Source organism: Pristiophorus japonicus, chromosome 7 (assembly GCF_044704955.1).
Source record: "Pristiophorus japonicus isolate sPriJap1 chromosome 7, sPriJap1.hap1, whole genome shotgun sequence".
Taxonomy (NCBI): domain Eukaryota; kingdom Metazoa; phylum Chordata; class Chondrichthyes; family Pristiophoridae; genus Pristiophorus; species Pristiophorus japonicus.
Window position 1 is genome coordinate 121,984,608 of NC_091983.1, and position 24,615 is coordinate 122,009,222.

Consider the following 24,615-nt stretch of genomic DNA (forward strand, 5'->3'; position numbering starts at 1 on the left):
CAATCCGTCTTAATGTTCCCTGCAAGCTTCTTCTCGTACTCCATTTTCCCTGCCCTAATCAAACCCTTTGTCCTCCTCTGCTGAGTTCTAAATTTCTCGCAGTCTCCGGGTTCGCTGCTATTTCTGGCCAATTTGTATACCACTTCCTTGGCTTTAATACTATCCCTGATTTCCCTTGATAGCCACGGTTGAGCCACCTTCCCTTTTTAATTTTTATGCCAGACAGGAATGTACAATTGTTGTAGTTCATCCATGCGGTCTCTAAATGTCTGCCATTGCCCATCCACAGTCAACCCCTTAAGTATCATTCGCCAATCTATCCGAGCCAATTCACTCTTCATACCTTCAAAGTTACCCTTCTTTAAGTTCTGGACCATGGTCTCTGAATTAACTGTTTCATTCTCCATCCTAATGCAGAATTCCACCATATTATGATCACTCTTCCCCAAGGGGCCTCGCACAACAAGATTGCTAATTAATCCTCTCTCATTACACAACACCCAGTCTAAGATGGCCTCCCCCCTAGTTGGTTCCTCGACATATTGGTCTAGAAAACCATCCCTTATGCACTCCAGGAAATCCTCCTCCACCGTATTGCTTCCAGTTTGGTTAGCCAAACTTATTTGCATATTAAAGTCACTCTTTATAACTGCTGCACCCTTATTGCATGCACCACTAATTTCCTGTTTGATGCCCTCCCCAACATCACTACTACTGTTTGGAGGTCTGTACACAACTCCCACTAACGTTTTTTGCCCTTTGCTGTTCTGCAGCTCTACCCATATAGATTCCACATCATGCAAGCTAATGTCCTTCCTAACTATTGCATTAATCTCCTCTTTAACCAGCAATGCTACACCACCTCCTTTTCCTTTTATTCTATCCTTCCTGAATGTTGAATACCCCTGGATATTGAGTTCCCAGCCCTGATCATCCTGGAGCCACGTCTCCGTAATCCCAATCACATCATATTTGTTAACATCTATTTGCACAGTTAATTCATCCACCTTATTGCGGATACTCCTTGCATTAAGACACAAAGCCTTTAGGCTTGTTTTTTTAACACTCTTTGTCCTTTTTGAATTTTGCTGTACAGTGGCTCTTTTTGTTCTTTGCCTTGGGTTCTCTGCCCTCCACTTTTCCTCATCTCCTTTCTGTCTTTTGCTTTTGTCTCCTCTTTGTTTCCCTCTGTCTCCCTGCATTGGTTCCCATCCCCCTGCCATATTAGTTTAACTCCTCCCCAACAGCACTAGCAAACACTCCCCCTAGGACATTGGTTCTGGTCCTGCCCAGGTGCAGCCCGTCCGGTTTTTACTGGTCCAACCTCCCCCAGAACCGGTTTCAGTGACTCCAGTGAAGTGACAAGTGAAGTCCTTCAATGATCTGTCTGTGGGGGAGGAGAGGAGATGATTAAACACGGGGACTATAAATGAGTCAGGAAGAAGCGGTACACAATTTATGGGACTAATAGTCATCTACCAAGTAGCAGCTGGTGCACTAGCAGTGGAAGGTAATAGTGTGATGATAGGTTTCTCAAGGGTATGAAGCCTTAGCCACCTGGAGCACGAATCGGGAAATTTCAAGTGTTGTTCTCTCGATTTTCTATTCATATTAGGAAGTGTTCATTTGGAAAATTAGCTTTTATAAATGGCACACTAAAGGATTTAAACTCCAAAATGCCCTAACTTTCAATAATATGAAGCTAATAGATTACAGTTGATTATGAATTACAATTTGTCTTCAAAAACCCAGAATCATTTTGGGCAAGAACAGTATAGAATATTCTAAGGAATTTCACTATACAGTCAAGTGAAACAGTGCAAATAGCTTCGTACATGTTAAAAGACGCTACAATCTGTCCCAAACAGAAGAGGTAGATTTTGAGGTTTTTGAAGGTGGGGAGAGAGGTAGCAAGGTAGATGGGCCTAGTAGAATGTTCCAGAATGTGTAGCTGAAGTAGTTGATCATTGTGCAACCTTAACTGGAATGAAGAAAAGGAGAAATGCAAAATATGCCAGAATTGAAAGAACAGATGGCGAGTGCAGGAATGTAGAACTGAATAAAGGAACGTAGAATAAAGAGCAAAACTGTGAAGGGTTTGTAGATGAGGACAAAGAATACATTTAGATAAAATATTTTGGCCTCTTTTTCTATCAATTTTTGACAGTTTTATTGTAGATCTTTGGTGGTAGTCATGGGGAGGAGCCGGGGGGGGGGGGGGGGGGGTCGGGGTGGGGGTGGGTGGCGGGAGGGGGGGGGTTGGGTGATGTGATAAAGTAATTGCCCCGACACCCCATACCATTTGAAAGCATTTCTTCCCAGTGACCCAATAACACCCATACTGACAATTACATCAATGTATTACACAAATATTATTCAAATTAATATATGACGATGCGACCAATGGAACAAATAGATTTAGACTTGAATGTAATGGGTATGATTAAGAAGTTTGCAGATGATACTAAAATCGGCTGTGTGGTTGATTATGAAGAAGAAAGCTGTTGACTGCAGGAATATATCAATGAACTGGTTGTAAAGTCCTGACCCTGCAGTACAGACTTACACGAGGCATATGCTGAAGTCAAGGTCACTCTGGACCTGCACCTTTATTTCACAGCTCTCGAGTGCCTCACTTGCCTGAGACCTGCCTTTATATACCTGTGTGGAACAGGTATGCAGTGTCTCCTGCAAGTGCACCCCTGGTGGTAAAGTATGCTTGTGGTTACAGGTCATATCTAGTTACAGTCATGTATAGCATGTTAAGATACAGTTATATACAGTAGTGTGAGATACATGACACTGGTCAGGTGAGCAGAACAGTGGCAAATGGAATTCAATCCGGTGAAGTGTGAGGTAATGCATTTGGGGAGGGCTAACAAGGCAAAGGAATACACATTAAATGGTAGGACACTGAGAAGTGTAGAGGAACAACGGAGTGCAAGCTCCACTGATCCCTGAAGGTAGCAGGCCAGGTAGATAAGGTGGCTAAGAAGGCATACGGAATTCTGACAAAGGGTCATCGACATGAAACGTTAACTCTGTTTTTTTCTCCATAGATGCTGTATGACCTGCTGAGATTTCCAGCATTCTCTGTTTTTATTTCAGATTCCAGCATCCGCAGTATTTTGCTTTTGTATACAGAATACTTGCCTTTATTAGCCGAGGCATAGAATACAAGAGCAGGGAGGTTATGCTTGATCTGTATAAAACACTAGTTAGGCCATAGCTAGAGTAGTGTGTGGAGTTCTGGTCACCGCATTACAGGAAGGACGTGATTGCACTAGAAAGGGTACAGAGGAGATTTACGAGGATGTTGCCTGGACTGGAAAATATTAACTATGAGGAAAGATTGGATAGGCTGGGTTTGTTTTCTTTGGAATAGAGGAGGCTGAGGGAAACCTTGTTGAGGTGTATAAAATTATGAGAGGCCTAGATAGAGTGGATAGGAGGGACCTATTTCCCTTAGCAGAGGGGTCAACAACCAGGGGACACAGATTTAAAGTAATTGGTAGAAGGTTTAGAGGGGATTTGAGGGGTCATTTCTTCACTCAGAGGTTGGTGGGGGTCTGGAACTCACTACCTGAAAGGGTAGTAGAGGCAGAAACCCTCACCGCATTTAAAAAGTACTTGGATGTGCACTTGAAGTGCCGTAACCTTCAGTGCTACGGATCAAGAGCTGAAAAGTGGGTTAGGCTGGAATTTCATCATAGGCAGTCCCTCGGAATCGAGGAAGACTTGCTTCCACTTGAAAAACGAGCTCTTAGGTGGCTGAACAGTCCAATACGAGAACCACAGTCTCTGTCATAGGTTGGACAGAGAGTCGTTGAGGGAAAGGGTGGATGGGACTGGTTTGCCGCATGCTCTTTCCGCTGCCTGCGATTGATTTCTGCATGCTCTCGGCGATGAGACGCGAGTTGCTCAGCGCCCTCCCGAATGCACTTCCTCCACTTAGGGCAGTCTTTGGCCAGGGACTCCCAAGTGTCAGTGGGGATGTTGCACTTTATCAGGGAGGCTTTGAGGGTGTTCTTGTAACGTTTCATCTACCCACCTTTGGCTCATTTGCCGTGAAGGAGTTAGGCTGGATAGCTCTTTGTTGGCTGGCGCCGACATGATGGGCCGAAATGACCTCCTTCCGTGCTGTAAATTTCTAACATTCAATGATTCTATGAAAACTTCATACTACCAACTAAAGTGGATGGCACTGTACATTGCACTGCAGAATCTTTATATGTCAGTTTGATTTTGGGATACAACAGAGAATGATCATCGAAATTTCAAAGTATTCTACTTTCTTTAAGGATATTTTATCTTCCTTGTATAGAACCAGTGGAAGCCCCTTCAACGAAACACAGACCATCCAAAGTCACATCAGGTAAATTCTGCACAATCCAGAATTTCTTGGTTTCTGATGGGAATTAAAATACAATTATGCCATCTACTGGTCATAATAATTGCAAAAAGTATAAAACTGGTAATTCTTCTTAAATTATCAAAATATTTATTGAAGCATATATACTGTTAACAAAGGCAAAATCTAATAAATATGCAAGCTGTATTTACGGACTAGTAAAGATATATTATAAAGTAATTATTTTGTTTATTACAGTGAAAGAAAAGAAAGAAGGTGAGTAAATATTTTCCTTGTGTTACATTTACAAACTGATGGTGGAAAACTAAAAGTAACGTTTTTAAAAGTGTAAAACTAAAGGAAATGATTTTCTTCTAATTATATTTGTGTTTAATTTTGCTTTTCAATGTGAGAGGTGATTATGTTGTGCAATGGAAGAATTTCAAGTTTGAAATCAGGGGTATTTGACAATCCGGAAGGACAGACAGAAAGAAAAAGGAGGTGGGGGAGCTCAATTGATAAAGGATGGAATCACTGCAACAGTGAGAAATGATATTGGTTCAAATGATCAAGATGCTGAAACAGTTTGGGTGGAGATAACGAATAATAAGGGGAAAAATCGCTGGTGGGCGTAGCCTATAGGTCCCCTGACAGTAGCAACTGTGTTGGTCAAAGCATAAACCAGGAAATATTGGGGGCTTGTAAAAAGGGAACAGCAATAATCATGGGTGATTTTAACCTCCATATTGATTGGACAAATAAAATTGGTCAGGGTAGCCTTGAGGAGGAGTTCATAGAGTGCATAAGGAATGGGTTCCTTGAGCAGTATGTAACAGAACCTACCAGGGTACAGGCTATCTTAGATCTGGTCCTGTGTAATGAGACAGGATTAATAAATAATGTCCTAGTAAAGGACCCCCTTGGAATGAGTGATCATAGCATGATTGAATTTCAAAATCAATGGAGGATGAGAAAGTTGGATCTCTAACCAGTGTACTAAGTTTAAATAAAGGAGACTATGACGGTATGAGGGCAGATTTGGCTAAAGTGGACTGGGAAAATAAATTAAAGTGTCGAACAGTTGGTGAACAGTGGTGTACATTTAAGGAGATATTTCACAACTCTCAAGAAAAATATATTCCAGTGAGGAGGAAAGGGTGTAAGAGAAAAGATAGCTATCCATGGCTAACCAAAGAAATAAAGGATGGTATCCAATTAAAAACAAGGGCATACAAAATGCCCAAAACTAGTGGGAGGACAGAAGACTGGGAAGCTTTGAAAAGCCAGCAAAGAATGCCTAAAAAAATGATTAAGAAAGGGAAGATAGATTATGAAAGTAAAATAGCACAAAATATAAAAACAGATAGCAAGAGTTTCTATAGGTATATCAAAAGGAAAAGAGTGGCTAAAGTAAGTGTTGGCCCCTTAGAGGACGAGACTGGGGAATTAGTAATAGGGAACATGGAGATGGCAGAAACTCTGAACAAATATTTTGTATCAGTCTTTACAGTAGAGGACACTAAAAATATCCGAACAGTGGATAGTCAAGGGGCTATAGGAGGGGAGGAACTTAACACAATCACAATCACTAAGGAGGTGCTACTCAGTAAGATAATGGGACTAAAGGCAGGTAAATCCCCTGGACCTGATGGCTTGCATCCTCGGGTCTTAAGAGAAATAACGGCAGGGATAGTGGATGCAATGATTGTAATTTACCAAAATTCCCTGGACTCTGGGGAGGTCCCAACAGATTGGAAAACTGCAAATGTAATGCCCCTATTTAGAAAAGGAGGCAAAGAAAAAGCAGGAAACTATAGACCAGTTAGCCTAACATCTGTGGTTGGGAAAATGTTGGAGTCCATTATTAAAGAAGCAGTAGCAGAACGTTTGGAAAAGCATAATTTGGTCAGGCAGAGTCAGCATGGATTTATGAAGGGGAAGTCATGTTTGACAAATTTGATGGAATTCTTTGAGGATGTAATGAACAGGGTGGATAAAGTGGAACCAGTGGATGTGGTGTATTTGGACTTCCTGAAGGCATCTGACAAGGTGCCACATAAAAGGTTACTGCACAAGATAAAAGTTCACAGGGTTGGGGGTAATATATTAGCATGGATAGAGGATTGGCTAATGAACAGTAAACAGAGAGTCAGGATAAATGGTTCATTCTCGGGTTGGCAACCAGTAACTGGTGGGCTGCCGCAGGGATCAGTGCTGGGACTCCAACTATTTACAATCTATATTAATGACTTGGAAGAAGGGACTGAGTGTAACGTAGCCAAGTTTGCTGATGATACAAAGATCGGAGGAAAAGCAATGTGTGAGGAGGATAGAAAAAATCTGCAAAAGGACATAGACAGGCTAAGCGAGTGGGCAAAAATTTGGCAGATGGAGTATAATGTTGGAAAGTGTGAGGTTATGCATTTTGGTAGAAATAAATCAAAGAACAAGTTATTATTTAAATGGAGAAAAATGGCAAAGTGCTGCAGTACAGCGGGACCTGGCAGTACTTTTGCATGAAACAGAAAAGGTTAGTATGTGTCATGTATGTACATCTGTTTGTAGTCACCAGATGGCATCATTGTTGGAGGCCACTGAGCAGCACGCACATGGTACTGCTCAGGTATAAAAGGCCAGCCATTTTGAGAGTCAGACACTTTGGGCTGAATTAAAGCAGAAGCAAGGTTGTACTTGCTTAGTTAAACAGTACTCAGTTTGAATCTTTATTGCATACATAACATTTGGTGACTAGAATACAAGAACCTTTGTTTGCAAAATGAGCATGATTGGATTTTTAGAGCGATTCGTGGAGAGAGAAGATTGGGCAGACTTTGTGAGCCATTTGAACCACTACTTCGTGGCCAACAAAATGAAGGGGGTCGACGATGCAGATCAGTGCTGGGCCGTGTTCCTCACTGTGTGCGGTTCAAAGATCTAAGGTCTGATAAAGAATCTACTCATGCCAAATGATCCAACAGAGAAAATGTACAAGAAGTTGTGTACATTGGTACGGGAGCACCTCAAGCCAGACGACGGCATCATCATCTCGAGATACAGGTTTTATACACATGTTCGATCGGAGGGCCAGAGCGTGGCGGAATTCGTTGCCGACCTGAGACATCTAGCGGGACCGTGCAAGTTCGGGACGGTGTTGGCAGACATGCTGCGGGACTTGTTTGTTATCGGTATCAACCACGAGGTGATCCTGCGCAAACTTCTGGTGGTGGAGGAGTTGGATTTAAAAAGGGCCATCCAGATCGCTCAATCATGTATGTTGACGGACAGGAGTTTAAAGAAAATATCGGTGAAGAACCGAACCTCGGCAACTACTGTAAATGCGATTGATTCGGTGTTCGGCAGAGCGGCACATGGCAGGGCATATCCGGCTACGTTCGCGAAACCTGTGGCTGCCTAAAGTCCGCAGCGGGAATGTGAATGACTTCTCCGTGTTGGCGTTGTGGGGGAAATCATCGGCACCAGCAGTGCCGATTTAAGCAATATAGTTGCAAAGGCTGTCTGAGAGCCGGGCTTCTCCAGCCCAAATGTCCGCAGATGAGCAAGCGAGCTGCAACACACCACGTGGAGGATGAGAGTCAGACCACGCGGATCCGGATACGCAATCCGAGATGCCAGACAAGGAAGTGTATGGACTGTACTCCTTCATAACCAAAAGTAAACCAATTTTGATTAATGTGAAGTTTAACAGGATACCGGTATCGATGGAACTGGACACGCGGGCGAGTCAATCGATCATGAACGAGAGGGCATTTAATAAGTTGGGGGATACTAAGACTGTGAAGCCCAAGCTGAACCCTGTTAACTCAGCTGCACAAGTACACCAAGGAACTGATAAAGGTGATTGACAGTGCACAAATTAAAGTGTCATATAACGGTGCGGTTCACGCTGTGGATTGTTCCAGGCAATGGCCCAAAGCTGCTCGGCAGGAGTTGGTTGGAGAAAATCAGATGCGACTGGAACGACATAAAGGTGTTGTCATCGGAGGAAGATACATGTGCCCAAGTATTGAGCAAGTTCCCCTCGCTTTTTGAATCGGGTATCGGCAACTTCACGGGAGCCAAGGTGCAGATCCACGTGGACTCAGATGCAAGACCCGTCCATCATAAAGCTCGGGCAGTGCCGTATATGATAAGGGAGAAGGTCAAAATTGAACTGGACAGACTCCAGCGTGAAGGGATCATATCACTATTAATGAATGGGCCAGCCCCATTGTTCCTGTGCAGAAAAGTAATGGCGCAGTCAGAATCTGTGGAGACGACAAGGCTACGATCAACAGGGTTTCGAAACAAGATGAGAACCCGTTACCGAAGGCTGATGACTTGTGTCATGTATCTTACATTATTATATATAACTGTATCCCAACATGCTATACATGACTGGAATAAGATATGACCTGTAACCACCAGCATACCTTACCACCGGGGGTGCACTTGCAAGAGACAGGTATATAAGCACAGGTCTCAGGCAAGTGCAGCACTCCAGAGCTGTGAAATAAAAGGTGCAGGTCCAGAGTGACCTTGACTTCACTACATGCCTCGTGTAAATCTGTACTGAGGGGACAGGACTTTACAACTTGTTTGCGACGCTAGCAGGAGGGAATTAGTTCACAAAACTGGACTTGATGTCGGCTATATGACACAGGAGTTGGTCGAGACATCGAAGAGACTTACATGCATTAACACACACAAAGGACTGTTTATTTACCACAGGTGCCCTTTCGAAATTCGCTCGGCTGCAGCAATATTCCAGAGGAAAATGGAAAGTCTACTGAAGTCCATTTCCAGAACCCGTCGTGTTCCAAGATGACAGCCTGATCACCGGTCGTGACTCCAAGGAACATCTGAACAACCTGGAAGAGGTTCTACTGCATTCGGATAGAGTGGGACTCAGACTGAAACGCTCGAAGTGCGTCTTCATGACACCGGCGGTCAAATTCCTCAGGAGGAAAATCGCAGCTGTTGGCATCAGACCTACTGACATGAAAACCAAGGCCATCAAGAATGCACCCAAGCGGCAGAATGTGACAGAGCTGCATTCATTCCTGGGTCTACTCAATTACTTTGGTAACTTCCTACCTAAATTGAGCACTTTACTCAAATTACTGCACATGCTATTGAGAAAAAGCGACAACTGGGTATGGGGTGCATCTCAAGACAGAGCTTTCGAGAAAGCCACAAATTTGCTTTGCTCGAACAAGCTGCTGGTACATTATGACCCATGTAAAGGTTTAGTTTTGGCCTGTGACACATCATCATATGGAATTGGTTGTGTACTCCAACAAGCCAATGAATTGGGGAAACTTCAACCTGTCACATATGCATCCAAAAGTTTGTCTAAAGCAGAAAGAGCCTACAGCATAGTAGAAAAAGAAGCTTTAGCACGTGTGTACGGTGTTAAAAAGATGCATCAATACCTGTTCGGTCTGAGGATCGAATTAGAGACCGATCACAAGCCGCTCATTTCATTGTTTTCCGAGAGGAAAGGTATCAATACCAACACTTCATCCCACATCCAAAGGTGGGTGCTGACATTATCTGCCTATGATTATGCCATTCGCCACAGACCTGGCACAGAGAATTGTGCCGATGCTTTGAGCCCGTTGCCGTTGCCCACACCGGAAGTGGAAACACCACAACCGGCAGATCTAATGTTAATCATGGATGCTTTTGAGAGTGAAGGAACCCCTGTCACGGCTCAACAAGTTAAGACCTGGACCAGCCAGGATCCGATTTTATCGGTGGTAAAGAGTTGCATCCTCAAAGGGGATTGGTCTGCCATACCTAAGCAAATGTGCGAGGAAGCCAAACCATACATTCGTCGCAAGGACGAACTGTCTATTCAAGCAGATTGCATATTGTGGGGCAATCGCATTGTAATGCCCAAGAAAGGGAGAGAGAAGTTTGTGCGTGAGTTACACAGCACAAATCCTGGTATAGTGATAATGAAGGCCATCGCCAGGTCCCATGTATGGTGGCCAGGTATTGATTCTGAGCTGGAAGCATGCGTGCATCAGTGCAACACTTGCATGCAGCTCAGCAAAGCACCAGTGGAATCACCGCTGAGTCTGTGGTCGTGACCATCCAAACCTTGGTCCAGGATCCATGTAGGTTTTGCAGATCCCTTGCTGGGAAAGATGTTTTTAGTGGTTGTGGACGCTCATTCGAAATGGATAGAATGCATAATCATGTAATCCAGCACGTCTACGGCAACCATAGAGAATCTCAATATCATGTTCGCGACACATGGTCTGCCTGACATAGTGGTGAGCGACAATGGGTCGTGCTTCATTAGTCAGGAGTTTCAGGAGTTTGTGAAACTTAATGGTATAAAACATGTAAGGTCAGTTCAAGCCTGCATCCAACGGGCAAGCTAAATGTGCAGTACAAATTATCAAGCAAAGCATGAGGAGAGTAACCCAAGTGTCACTGCAGACCCGCTTGTCCTGCATACAGCTGAGTTACAGGACAAGACCCCACACACTCACAGGAGTCTCGCCTGTTGAACTTATGATGAAAAGAGGTCTTAAGACCAAGCTATCTCTGGTACATCCGGATTTAAATAATCATGTTGAATACAGAAGACAAAGTCAACAAGGGTACCACGATCACGCAACTGTGTCACACGAGATTTCTGTTAATGATCCTGTATATATGTTGAACTATAGTCAGGGTCCCAAATGGATCGCTGGTATGGTCATGGCCAAGGAGGGCAGCAGAGTATTCCTTATTAAGCTCAAGAACGGGCAAACTTGCAGGAAACACATGGATCAGACAAAGCTGAGGCACACAGACGAGCCAGAACAGTCGGACGAAGAAACCATCGACGACCAACCAACCGACCAGCAGTCCTCAGAGGACTCAAGGGTCATCAGTGAACCCGGAATTTCCATCATGGACCTGTTCAATAAAAATGGATTTGCAATTCCTGACCTGGCCACTGCCACCCCCAACAAGTCAGTCATCCAGCCATCAGCCACAACAGACCCTGCACACTCACCCAAGGCTGGAATCGAACTGAGACGGTCATCCCGGGAGCGCAAAGCACCGGACCGTCTCAACCTGTGACAGACTGTGATAAGATCTCAGATGGGCATATTGTCATGTATGTACATGCTGTTTGTAGCCACCACATGGCGTCATTTTTGGAGGCCACTGAGCAGCACGCACATGGTGCTGCTTAGGTATAAAAGGCGTTTTGAGCGTCAGACACTCTGGGCCGAAATAAAGCAGAAGCAAGGTTGTACCTTGCTTAGTTAAACAGTACTCAGTTTGAACTTTTATTGCATACATAACAGTATGCAGATACAGCAAGTGATCAGGAAGGCGAATGGAATCTTGGCCTTTATTGCAAAGGGGATGGAGTATAAAAGCAGGGAAGTCTTGCTACAGTTATACAGGGTATTGGTGAGGCAACACCTGGAATACTGCATGCAGTTTTGGGTTCCATATTAACGAAAGAATATACTTGCTTTGGAGGCAGTTCAGAGAAGGTTCACTAGGTTGATTCCGGAGATGAGGAGGTTGACTTATGAGGAAAGGTTGAGTCGGCTGGGCCTCTACTCATTGGAATTCAGAAGATTGAGAGTTGATCTTATCGAAACGTATAAGATTATGAGGGGGCTTGACAAGGTGGATGCAGAGAGAATTTTTCCACTGATGGGGGAGACTAGAACTAGGGGGCATAATCTTAGAATAAGGGGCCGCCCATTTAAAACTGAGACGAGGAGAAATTTATTGTCTCAGAGGGTTGTAAATCTATGGAATTCACTGCCTCAGAGAGCTGTGGAAGCTGGGACATAGAATAAATTTAAGACAGAGGTAGACAGTTTCTTAACCGATAAGAGAATAAGGGGTTATGGGGAGCAGGCAGGGAAGTGGACCTGAGTCCATGATCGGATCAGCCAAGATCGTACTAAATGGCGGAGCAGGCTGAAGGGACCATATGGCCTATTCCTGTTCTTATTTCTTATGTTCTTATGTTCTTATGAAACAAGTCTGTATTCTAAAGCTTATGCAATCCATTAATACAGTGTACGGCAAATAGAATTTAGAGATTTCTTAACGTGTGTTTATTATTTGTAAACTGCAGAATTGGCTCATTAAATTCGACTGCATGTTATAATAGACTCCCAGAACACCTGGCATTGGGCCTGCTATTATAATTAAAAATCTGGTATCACTAAAAGTGACCATGAAACTGTCAGATTGTCTTAAAAACCCAACATTAACATCCTTTAGGAAAGGAAACCTCTCGTCATTAGCTGGCTTGGCCTATATGTGACTCCAGTCCCACACCAACGTGGTTGACTCTTAACTGTCCTCTGAAGTGGCCTACCAAGCCATTCCATTGTATCAAACCACTACAAAAATTTCAGCAATTCAAGAAGAAGGCCCACCATTTTTGTAGTGTGTTTACTGACTGAGCTATAGATCAGGTGATGACATGGTCGTCAGGAATTACATTCGTTCTGGTACAGTAGTGATCACTATTGTCCCAGCCTGTCATTAAACAGCTTGGAAGAAACTTATTAACTGGGTAAACTCAGCTTTGATCACCATACACAAATGGAAGGAGATGTGTAAGCAGTTTCATGACCTCAAAAAGAAGTTCAAGCTAAGCTCTCAAGATATGCTAACATGAATAAATAAAGGAGGGCCCCAAGAAAAAAATTTAATCAGGTTGACCATATCATGGAAATATCTGAGCTCTGTCAGATACTATCAGGAGATCTAAACTATTTTAATGACTTTTTGTAAATGCTGTCAGTGTCTATGGATGTCAACAGTACCTTGCTTTTAATTTTAGGAGGTTCCTAGGAATAAGCCAGCAATAAGATGGGAGAGCATTGTAATAGTCAAGTTTGGAGATGATAAAAGCCGTGTATAAGGGTTTTAGTGGCAGAGGGGCTGAGGTGGAGATGGAGGCACTGTTCTGCATGTGAAAGTAAGTTGCTTTCAGACAGGCCTACAAATTATTTCTCATCCTGGTGCAGCTCCGAGTGCCTAACTAAAGTGAATTTTTGTCTATTCTAATGTTTCTACGAGGTGTTCTTCCATGCCTGCAACACGGTAGGAGGGTAACTGCTGTGGTTCATTCAAAGAGCTTGGGCCTGAGAGAGTTCCCAGCTGCAGACTGCAACAACTCGGTGTCTGCCAGAACAACCTGTCTGAGGTTGCTTTCTGCCAGTAGCCCAGGCATTGTTCAGGGGATCTCAAGGGCACAGACGTGTTTTCATTCATGAGAGATGGCATCATGTTCCATTTCCACTGCACCACTGCCCCTGCTCCTGGTCAGCAGCTCAACACTCCTGCTGACCTGTGGGAGAGCAAACTCTGTATCAGTAATCTGAGTGAAAATTCCCACAGGAGCCTGTCCTGCATGGCCAATGGTCCTCAGGAAAATGAGTCAGGGTTGCAGGGAGGGGTGGAAGTCTTCCCTCTGCTACTCTGCCCCAAGCAGCGGCGGACTCTCAGTGCCCTGGGATCTTTTACGTCCACCTGAGAGAGCAGATGGGGCCTCAGTTTAATGTCTCGTCTGAGGGACGGCAACTCTGACAGTGCAGCATTCCCTCAGTGCAGCACTGGAGTATCGACCTAGATTTGTGTGCTCAGTTTCCCGGAGTGGGACTTCAGCGCACAACCTTCTGGCTCGGAGATGAGTGTGCTACCCACTGAGCCACAGTATTATAAGACAATTTTTTTTTTTGGAGAGGTTTAGGGAGGGCATTCTAGAGCTTAGGGCCTTGGCAACAGACGGCATGGCCACCAATGGTTGAACAATTGTAAAAATATAGGAGGTAATAGCTGGGGTGGGCCATTTGGCCCTTCAAGCTTGGTCTGCTTCGTCTCTCCTCATGTGGCAGTCCCCTCATTCTAGGAGCTGGTCTGGTGAATCTTCATTGCGCTCCCTCTGTGGTGAGTGTATCTTTCCTTGGGTGGGGAGACTGGAACTGTTGTATTCCATTTTTCAAGTTCTTGTCCGCTCAGTCAACCTGTAGCCTCTTTGCAATGAGAAAGGGTTAATTAATAACTCTGTAGTAAAGGGGCCTTTTGGGGAAGAGTGACCATAATGTTCGAATTTTATATTAAGTTTGAAAGTGATTCAAGTGATTAAGTTCAATCCAAAAACTAGGGTCTTAAATCTTAACAAAGCAAACTACATAGGTATGAAGGGTGAGTTTGCTAAGGTAGATTGGGAAACTACATTACAAGGTATGGCAGTAGATATAAGAACATAAGAACATAAGAAATAGGAACAGGAGTAGGCCATACGGCCCCTCGAGCCTGCTCCGCCATTCAATAAGATCATGGCTGATCTGATCATGGACTCAGCTCCATTTCCCCACCCACTCCCATAACCCCTTATCCCCTTATCGGTTAAGAAACTGTCTATTTCTGTCTTAAATTTATTCAATGTCCCAGCTTCCACAGCTATCTGAGGCAGCAAATTCCACAGATTTACAACCCTCTGAGAGAAGAAATTTCTCCTCACCTCTCATTCTTCTGAATTCCAATGAGTAGAGGCCCAACCTACTCAATCTTTCCTCATAAGTCAACCCCCTCATCCCCAGAATCAACCCAGTGAATCTTCTCTGAACTGCCTCCAAAGCAAGTATATCCTTTCGTAAATATGGGAACCAAAACTGCACGCAGTATTCCAGGTGTGGCCTCACCAATATCTTATATAGCTGTAGTAAGACTTCCCTGCTTTTATACTCCATCTCCTTTGCAATAAAGGCCAAGATACCATTGGCCTTCCTGATCACTTGCTGTACCTGCATACTATCCTTTTGTGTTTCATGCACAAGTACCCCCAGGTCCCGCTGTACTGCGGCACTTTGCAATCTTTCTCCATTTAAATAATAACTTGCTCTTTGATTTTTTCTGCCAAAGTGCAAGACCTCACACTTTCCGACATTACACTCCATCTGCCAAATTTTTGCCCACACACTTAGCCTGTCTATGTCCTTTTGCAGATTTTTTGTGTCCTCCTCACACATTGCTTTTCCTCCCATCTTTGTATCTTCAGCAAACTTGGCTTTGTTACACTCAGGATTTAAAGAGCTAATACATAGTTTACAACAAACATACATTCTTCTAAGGCACAAAAAACCCCACAGAAAAAGTGGTACAACTGTGGCTAACAAGAGAAGTCAAAGATAGTCTTCGATCAAAGGAAGAGGCTTATAATGTTGCCAAAAAGAGCAATAAGCCTGAGGATTGGGAGGATTTAAAATTCAGCAAAGGAGGATCAAAAAATTGAAAGACAGGAAAAATAAAATCTGAGAGTAAACTTCCGAGAGACATAAAAACTGATAGGTCTATAGGTATGTAAAAAGGAAAAGATTAGCGAAAGTAAATGTGGATCCCCTATAGGCTGAGACAGGAGAAATTATAATGGGAAATAAGGAAATGGCAGAGAAATTAAACAAATAATTTGTGTCTGTCTTCATGGAAGAAGACACAAAAAACCTCCCAGAAATAGTGGAGAATGAAGGGTCTAATGAGAATGAGGAACTGAAAGAAATTATTATTAGTAAAAAAAATAGTACTGGAAAAATTAATGGAACTGAAAGCCAATAAATCCCCTGGACCTGATGGCCTACATCCTAGGGTTTTGGAACAGGTGGCTATAGAGATAGTGGATGCATTGGCTGTCATCTTCCAAAATTCCATAGATTCTAGAACGGTTCCCACAGATTGGAAGGTAGCAAATGTAGCCCCGCGATTTAAGAAAGGAAGGAGAGAAAAAAAAGGGGAACTACAGACCAGGGTATGAAAGCATGGCCCTTACGCTTAACATCCGTAAGACAAAGGTCCTCCACCAGCCTGTCACCGCTGCACAGCACTGCCCTCCAATCATCAAGATCCACGGCGCGGCCCTGGACAACGTGGACCATTTCCCATATCTCGGGAGCCTCTTATCAACAAAGGCAGACATTGATGCGGAGATTCAGCATCACCTTCAGTGCGCCAGCTTAGCCTTCAGCCATCTGAGGAAAAGACTGTTTGAAGACCAGGCCCTCAAATCTACCATTAAACTCATGGTCGACAGGGCTGTAGTAATACCCGCCCTCCTGTATGGATCTGAGGCATGGATGATGTATAGGAGGCACCTCAAGTCGCTGGAGATATGTCATCAACGATGTCTCCGCAAGATCCTGCAAATTCCCTGGGAGGACAGGCGCACCAACATCAGTGGCCTCGACCAGGCTAACATCCCCAGTATTGAAGCACTGACCACACTCGATCAGCTTCGCTGGGCAGGCCACATAGTACACATGCCAGATACGAGACTCCCTAAGCAAATGCTTTATGCAGAGCTCCTTCATGGTAAACGAGCCAAAGGAGGACAGCGGAAACATTATACGGACACCCTCACAGCCTCCCTGGTAAAGTGCGACATCACCACTGACACCTGGGAGACCCTGGCCGAAGACCGCCCGAGGTGGAGAAAGTCCATCTGGGAGGGCGTTGAGCTCTTCGAGTCTCAACGCAAAAAGCATGAAGAGGCCAAGCGCTAACAAACCAGCCCCACCCACCCCTTCCCTCGACGAATGTCTGTCCCACCTGTAACAGGGTCTGTGGCTCTCGTATCAGACTGTTCAGCCATCAAAGAACTCACTTCGGGAGTGGAAGCAAGTCCTCCTCGATTCCGAGGGACTGCCTATGATGATGATGAGCCTGACATCAGTAGTCGGGAAAATGTAGAAGCTATTATTAAGAACATAAGAACATAAGAATTAGGAACAGTAGTAGGCCATCTAGCCCCTCGAGCCTGCTCCGCCACTCAACAAGATCATGGCTGATCTGGCCGTGGACTCAGCTCCACTTACCCGCCCGTTCCCCATTAAGGATGTGGTAACAGGGCACTTAGAAAATAATAATAGGATTGGGCAGAGTCAACACGGATTTATGAAAGGGAAATCACGTTTGTCAAATCTGTTAGAGTTTTTTGAGGTTGTAACTAATAGAATAGATAAGGGGGAACCAGTTAACTTGGTGTATTTGGATTTTCAGAAGGCATTCGATAAGGTACCACACAAAAGGTTATTAAACAAAGTGGGGCTCATAGGATTGGGGATAATATACTGGAATGGACTGAGGATTGGTTAACAGACAGAAAACAGAGAGTAGGAATAAGTGCTTGATAAGAATCTGTTCTTTTTGAACACTCTCCAGTTCTGACGAAGGGCCATTGACCCAAAATGTTAACTCTGCTTTCTCTCCTCAGATGTTGCCTGACCTGCTGAGATTTCCAGCATTTTCTGTTTTTATTATAGTAGGAAAAGCGGGTAATTTTTGGGTTGGCAGGCTGTGACTAGTGGGATGCCTTAGAACAGAGAAGGTCGAGAGGAGATTTGATAGGGGTGTTCAAAATCATTAGGGGTCTGGACAGAGTAGATAGAGAGAAACTGTTCTCATTGGTGGAAGGGTCGTGAACTAGAGGACGCAGATTTAAGGTGATTGACAGAAGAATCAAAGGAGACATGAGGAAAAACTTTTTTGCGCAGCGAGTGGTTAGGATCTGGAATGCGTGAAAGGAAGTTGGAGGCACATTCAATCGTGGCTTTCAAAAGGGAACTGACTAAGTACCCAAAAGAAAAAAATTGCAGGGTTATGGAGAAAGGGCATGGGAGTGGGACTAGCTGAAGTGCTCTTGCAGAGAGCCGGCACAGGCTCAACGGGCTGAAAGGCCTTCATTTGTACTGTAATTGTTATGTCTTTAATACTCTTATGAATGACTCCACGAGGTCTAGTATTGTACTTGAGCTGTTGTGACCTTAGTCCCATTTATTGTAACTCCAGAGTGAGGCACAAGCATGGTGGGCAGCCTTTTATACTGGGCCCTGCACACCTATGCAGGTGACCCACAGGTCTCCCACTGCAGTGCCCTCTGGTGGCACACCTTATGTGACTATACAGTTAGTATACATGGTCTACATACATGACATCACTTCTCCTCAAGTCTTTAATGCAAATTGACTCGTAAATTGATGGTGACCTGGGCTTTGCTCTTGCTGGTTGACCATCGGAGGGTCACTTCTGGCTTGGGTGTGTTGGTAGTGAGATTTGTTGCCAGTGGAGTTCCCAGTGGTTTCTGGTTGTGAGTCCATGACTACTCCATTCTCCTCCCCCCCCTCCCCCCACACAGAGATCATGCTAATGACCCGTTACATGCAAGTTGCATTCAAGTTCATCACATGGGTTTTACATTTACATCTTGGTACATTTGTTGGGTGGATTACAGTTGCGTTTCTTTTAGTGTGGAACATTTACATGATCAGTACAGGTATCTCAGTACAGGTACACAAGGACAGTCTAGTTCCAGCACGGCCGGATGAGATCCGGGTCGTCTGGTGGCGGAGCAGCGCCCCATGCTAGTGGGACTGTGGACGAGGTGAGCTCATTTTGCTCGAGTTGCCGTAGCTCAGGGCTCTTGCCGTGACTCCTAGTGTCGGGCAGGCCCAAAGACAGCTGATATGTCTGTGACCTCCGTGTCCTTTTCGTTTGCCCAGTGTCACTGCTGCTCCCTGGGAAGCGGTCTGAGCGAGTGAGCGTTTCGTCTAAGCGACGGTGGGGCTGCCTCATCTTGAGGGCACTGTTGTGAGCACTCTCTAGTTTGGGATCCTAGCTGGTCCAGGTCCCGGTCGGAGGAGCCATTGCGGGTGACTCTTCACTCTTGGGCATTGCCGTGGTGGCGAGTGGGTTTGTGGGCTACGCCTTTTCCACCCGGGTGGTGGGCGACGGTAGCCGACTGCGAACATAGGCGCAGTTTACTGTTTCTGGCCCGTGGCGGTTCATGCCAACGGGTGCCTGCAATGTTAAACTGATCTGAGGCAGGGTATCGCTACCGGTGCCTCTGCTCTCCGGGTATCGTTTACTCTGTGACTTGTCTACTTCTGTCAGCTGTGGGGACACTTTATGATACATCGTTCTGGTCCGGGGGACGCAGGCTACAGTATTGGGTAGCCCGCTGAACCTGTATACGCCATTAGGTGTTCGCCCGCTACATTGGCTGATTGCAATTTGCAACCGACATTGCTCAACAATATTTTGCTCATTACAGCTGGACTTTTACATTGGTTACCAATTTCAAGCAGTTCATTCAAAAATGGCGGTTGCTGGTCTCCTTTAAAATGGCCTTACTACTTTTACCCCAATCGTTTTCCTTGCGTGGAATCATGAGTCGTTGCTCCATTAGTGCTGCACTTCGTGATTTGACGCTATCTTTTCCCTGTCCATGATGTCGACTGCCGCGATCTTCTTTCCCAGGGATTCTGCCACTGAAGCTGGGAAGGCGCCCTCGGATCCAATCTTCCTCCCCAGGAGTCCTGCCACTGAAACCGGGAAGGTGCGTTCGGGTCGTCTCGGCCGGATCATCGCCATGCAGTTGTGATGAGCGGTCTGTGCCTCGGGGGCTGCGCGGATCTGCTCTCCGGTGCCTGGTCCAACCAAAGGTGGGAGCTTGCTCTGCCTCTGAGCACGGGGGACGTCGATCGCTGGAGGGATGACGTCTTCCTAGTTCCAATGAATTTTCCCCATCTATCTTCTTCCAAGTAGCGTTGGTCCATCACCTGAAACCATCCACAATGGTAAATTGTGCACCGCGCTATCATGGGATACACTTATCCGCACTACCAGCAACTGATATCAGTTCCTTGGTGTAGGAGCACAGCTTTGCCTGAACCGGGACCAGCTTGGGAGGTTCAGCTTGATTGTTCCATCGCCTCTCAAAGGCTTTCTGGCTCATTACTGACTGACTCGCCCCCGTGTCCACTTCCATGAAGACTGGAACGCCATTTCTCTCAACTTCCATTATCACTGGAGGACAATCTGTCGTGCAGGCATATACTCCATACACTTCATCCTGGGACTGGGCTGCCTCTCTAGCCATCTCCTCGTAATCTGCGCTGGATTCACAGTCATCTGCTGACTCCTCTTCCACATGGTGAGTCACAGCTCTTTTGCACATTCGCTGGAGGTGACCCTTTGTGCTGCAGCCTTTGCACACATAGTTTCTGAACTGACACTGATGAGCCCTGTGATTTCCTCTGCAACGCCAGCATGGTGCTACTCGGCTTACGTTTGCACCCCTCGGCGGACTCTGAGTTAAAGGACTCGGGGGCCTGTATGCTCTGCTCTGGGCAGATTCACGTTCAACAGTTCTGCCTGTGAAAGGCGCCATTCTACTTAAAGTACTTGCCGGGTTTGAGTCCTAAGAGTGAGTCATCATCTGCTTAAAGCTGCAGCTTGAAGTCATGAATGCCTGGCTGATGCTAATGGCCTTCTGTAGAGTGACGGTGGTTTCGGCAGACAGTAGCCTGTGAAGAAGAGCCTCATGACCGATGCCAATTACGGAGATGTCCCACAATGCATCGGTGAGGGATGCGTCGAATTCACACGGTCCTGCCAGCCTCCTGAGGTCGGCAGCGTACTTCGCGATTTCCTGGCCCTCGGGGCGGGGTGTGTATAAAATCGATGCCTGGCTATGAGGATGCTCTCCTTTGGTTTGAGTTGGTCCCGAATTATCACTTTCAGCTCCTCGTATGACTTGGTCATTGTTTTTTCTGGTGCAAGCAAGTCCCTGATGAAGCCGTAGACCGCAGGCCCACAACTGGTCAACAGGATAGTTCTGCGTTTATCTGCCAGTGTGGCCGGATCATCGCCTATCAGGTCGTTTGCTACAAAATATTGGTCGAGCCGCTCTGTAAAGGCTTCCCAATCTGCACCCTCTGAGAACTTTTCTAATGCACCAACGTTAGTCATTTTTATGTGAAAGTTCGTAATCTCGTCGCCAATTGTTATGTTTTTAATACTCTTATGAATGACTCCACGAGGTCTAGTATTGTACTTGAGCCGTTGTGACCTTAGTCCCATTTATTGTAACTCCAGAATGAGTCACATGCATGGTGGGCAGCTTTTATAGTGGGCCCTGCACACCAATGCTGGTGACCCTCAGGTCTCCCACAGCAGTGCCCTCTGGTGGCACTGTCTGCAGCAATCTTTCGTCCAAGGAATTCGACCTCTGGTCCCATGAAAACTCATTTCAAACGTTTCAGCCTGAGTTCCACTTTGTCCAGACGACGCAGAACCTCTTCCAGATTGTGCAGGTGCCCGGCGGTGTCACGACCTTGACAAGGGTGTCATCTTGGAACACCACAGTCCTGGGGACGGATTTCAATAGGCTCTCCATGTTTCTCTGAAATATGGCTGCCACCAAACGAATGCCAAAAGGACACCTGTTGTAAATAAACAGTCCTTTGTGCGTGTTGATGCACGTAAGTTTCTTTGATGATTCAACCAGTTCCTGTGTCATGTAGGCCGACGTTAGATCCAATTTGGTGAACGATTTTCCCCTGGCTAGCATTGCAAACAGGTCATCAGCTTTCGGTAGCGGGTACTGATCTTGTTTAGAAACTCGGTTGATCGTGACCTTGTAGTCTCCACAAATCCTGACTGTGCTCTTTAACACCGGAAGAATGGGGCTGGCCCATTCATTAAATTCGATCAGTGAGATGACCCCCTCGCGTTGTAGCCTATCCAATTCGAGCTCAACCTTTTCTCTCATCATGTGCGGGACCGCCCTGGTTTTGTGATGGATGGGCCTTGCATCTGGGCCTAGGTGAATCTGCACCTTGGCTCCCTTGAAGCTGCCAATTCCCGGTTCAAACAGTGAGGGAAATTTGCTTTGCACTTGAGCACATAAATCATCATCCGCTGATGACAAAGCTTTGATATCGTACCATTTCCATTTTATTTTCTCGAACCAACTCCTGATGAATAACGATGGGCTGTTGCCCAGGATAATCCAAACGGTAGATCATGAAGCGCTCCCTCGTACGACACTCTTACTGCTGCACTATCGATCACTGGTATGAGCTCTTTGGTGTAGGTTCGCAACTTTGCATTGATCGGATTCAGCTTAGGTCTCTCTGCCTTGGTCTCCCACAGCTTTTCAAAAGTCTTCTGGCTCATTATCGATTGACTCGCACCCCTGTCTAATTCCATGGATACTGGCATGTCATTTAATTTTACCTCTATCATTATCGGTTAGCTCTTTGTTAGGCATGCACGTACGCTATACACTTTCTCCTTGGAGCTCTCAAATGCTTCGGGCTGCATCGCCAGATCCACACTGAATTGATCATCATCCACGTGGTGTGTCGCAACTCGCTTGCTCTGTTGTGGACATGTCCGCTGAAGATGCTCCGTCTTCGAACACCCTCTGCAAACATACTGCCTGAAGCGGCACTGATGAGGTCGGTGATTGCCCCCGCAACACCAACACAGTGAGCTCGGATTTGCGCCCGATGGCGGGCTTTGAGCGGCTTCCGTTCTCGCATACGAAGTCGAGTAGGCCCTCGATGGCAAACTTTGAGTGGCTCCTGGTCTTGCAGACGCAGTCGAGTAGGCCCTGCCATGTGCAGCTCTGCCAGCCGTCGGTACAATTTTGTACACAGTACTTGCTGTGGAGTTCCTGTTTTGGCACGATATCTACTTCATGCTTTTCTGCATGGGCATACAAGCCTGGGTGATGGTGATGGCCTTGCTGAGGTCCGGCGTCTCCGAAGCCAGCAGCTTACTTAAGATCACCTCGTGGTTGACCCGATCACGAAAAAGTCACACAGCATGTCTTCCCATGCAGGCCCAAATTTGCAAGGCCCTGCAAGATGTCTCAGGTCGGCAACAAATGCCGCTATGTCCTGGCCTTCTGGACGAACGTACGTATAGAAACGATATCTGAATAGGAGGATTCCTTCCGTGGGTTTACAGTATTCCTGAACTAGAGCACACAGTTCTTTGTAATCCTTTTCTGTAGGAAGAGTGAGTGAGAGCAGAATCTTGATGCATGCATAGATTGTGGGGCCACAGATGGTGAGAAGAACTGCCCTGCACTTCTCTGCATCCTTGTCTTTGTTTAGGTTGTTTGCCATGAATTACTGATCAAGACGATCCGTGAAATCTCCCCAATCCTCTCCCTCATTGAATTTCTCAAGAATTCTAACAGTACTCAATCGTGCTGTGCTTGCCATACTTTTGCATGGGTTCGTATTTGCCTCATCGCCAGTTGCGATTTATGAAATGATACAATGAACTCCGTACAGTGAGCCAGTGACTAGGTGTAACCTGGTCAGTCTTTAATGGCTTCCAGAAGAGAAGATACAAAGGTGATGTTCAGGTTATATACCGGGCCCAGCACGAGTGTACCTATGATCCTAGGACCTCTGACGGTTATGCTCCCTGTTGGTGGGCAGACCTTATGTACATACATTGCACCTATCACCCTTTGTGTGAACACCTCCCCATCGAGATCCTCATCTGAGTCTTGTGCAGCAGAACTCACATGTGAACTCACCCTCTGGGGAGATGGCTCCCGAGCTTCCCTTTCCCTTTGACTCTGCTGCAGCCCACTAGGCCCTGGTGCATCACCTAGCGCATATCCGTGTCCTAAACTATCGTTTAATGATCACGTAGTGCTACTATCTGAGCTAGTGCCAATGGGTGAGAGAAGCACTGACGCAGTGCTTGGATTGTCCTCCTCCCCTCCCCCCTCCTCATCCTCCTCCACCTGTTCTTCTCCCTTGTGACTGGGTTGGGGGGCTCAGGCACAGGCTGCTCATCTGCTGGCTGATTATCTGAAAGCATAAATGGCACAAAAGTCACATTAAGGTGAGGGCAGGGGGGCAGGAACGGAGCAAGGATGGCAGACAAAATGAGGAGGTGGAAAGTGATAAGGCCTTCTGGCTTAAGGGAGAAGTGGAATGAGAAGAGGGGGTTAAGATACCATTGTTGCCCCCAGCGCGCTCGACATCTCCGGCGGCCACAGGGTCCACCATCTGTGGGCCAATGAGACACAGTACTTACTCCTCCAGTTCACTTCTGGTGCAGTTCAGTTTTCCCCCCTCCAGTCCACTGCTGCATCCTGTTGTGTGCCATCTTTGCCTGTAAAAGAAAGTAGGGTGTGTGAGTAAGAGTCCAGTTATGTATGTGGAAGATATGCCTGCCGTGGTTAAATAGCTGCGAATGTATGCAAGGCGTGAAATGAAGTTGTGAGTGTGAGTAGGCACTGTTGGTTGATGGTTGCCTGCTGGGTTAAGTGTTGGTTTGCAAAGTGTTCACAGACAGAGGCCCAGAGGCTGGTGTGTAATAGTTGTGGAAACATGTACTCACTTGCGACACTGTGTGGGTGTTCTATCCACCACCATGCTACCCGACACCTTGACAGCTAGCTCTGCCTACAT

The 24,615-nt window shown here is 45.8% G+C and overlaps 1 protein-coding gene across 1 annotated transcript in view; it reads left to right on the top strand.

The window, feature by feature from the left end:
- Positions 1–24,615, top strand: part of LOC139266620 (triadin-like) — a 563,562-nt gene that overhangs the window by 214,054 nt on the left and 324,893 nt on the right. Inside the window, exons 14-15 of the mRNA XM_070884212.1 lie at positions 4,325–4,375; positions 4,610–4,627. Coding sequence (XP_070740313.1) covers positions 4,325–4,375; positions 4,610–4,627 — 69 coding nt within the window. The remainder of the gene's footprint in view (positions 1–4,324; positions 4,376–4,609; positions 4,628–24,615) is intronic.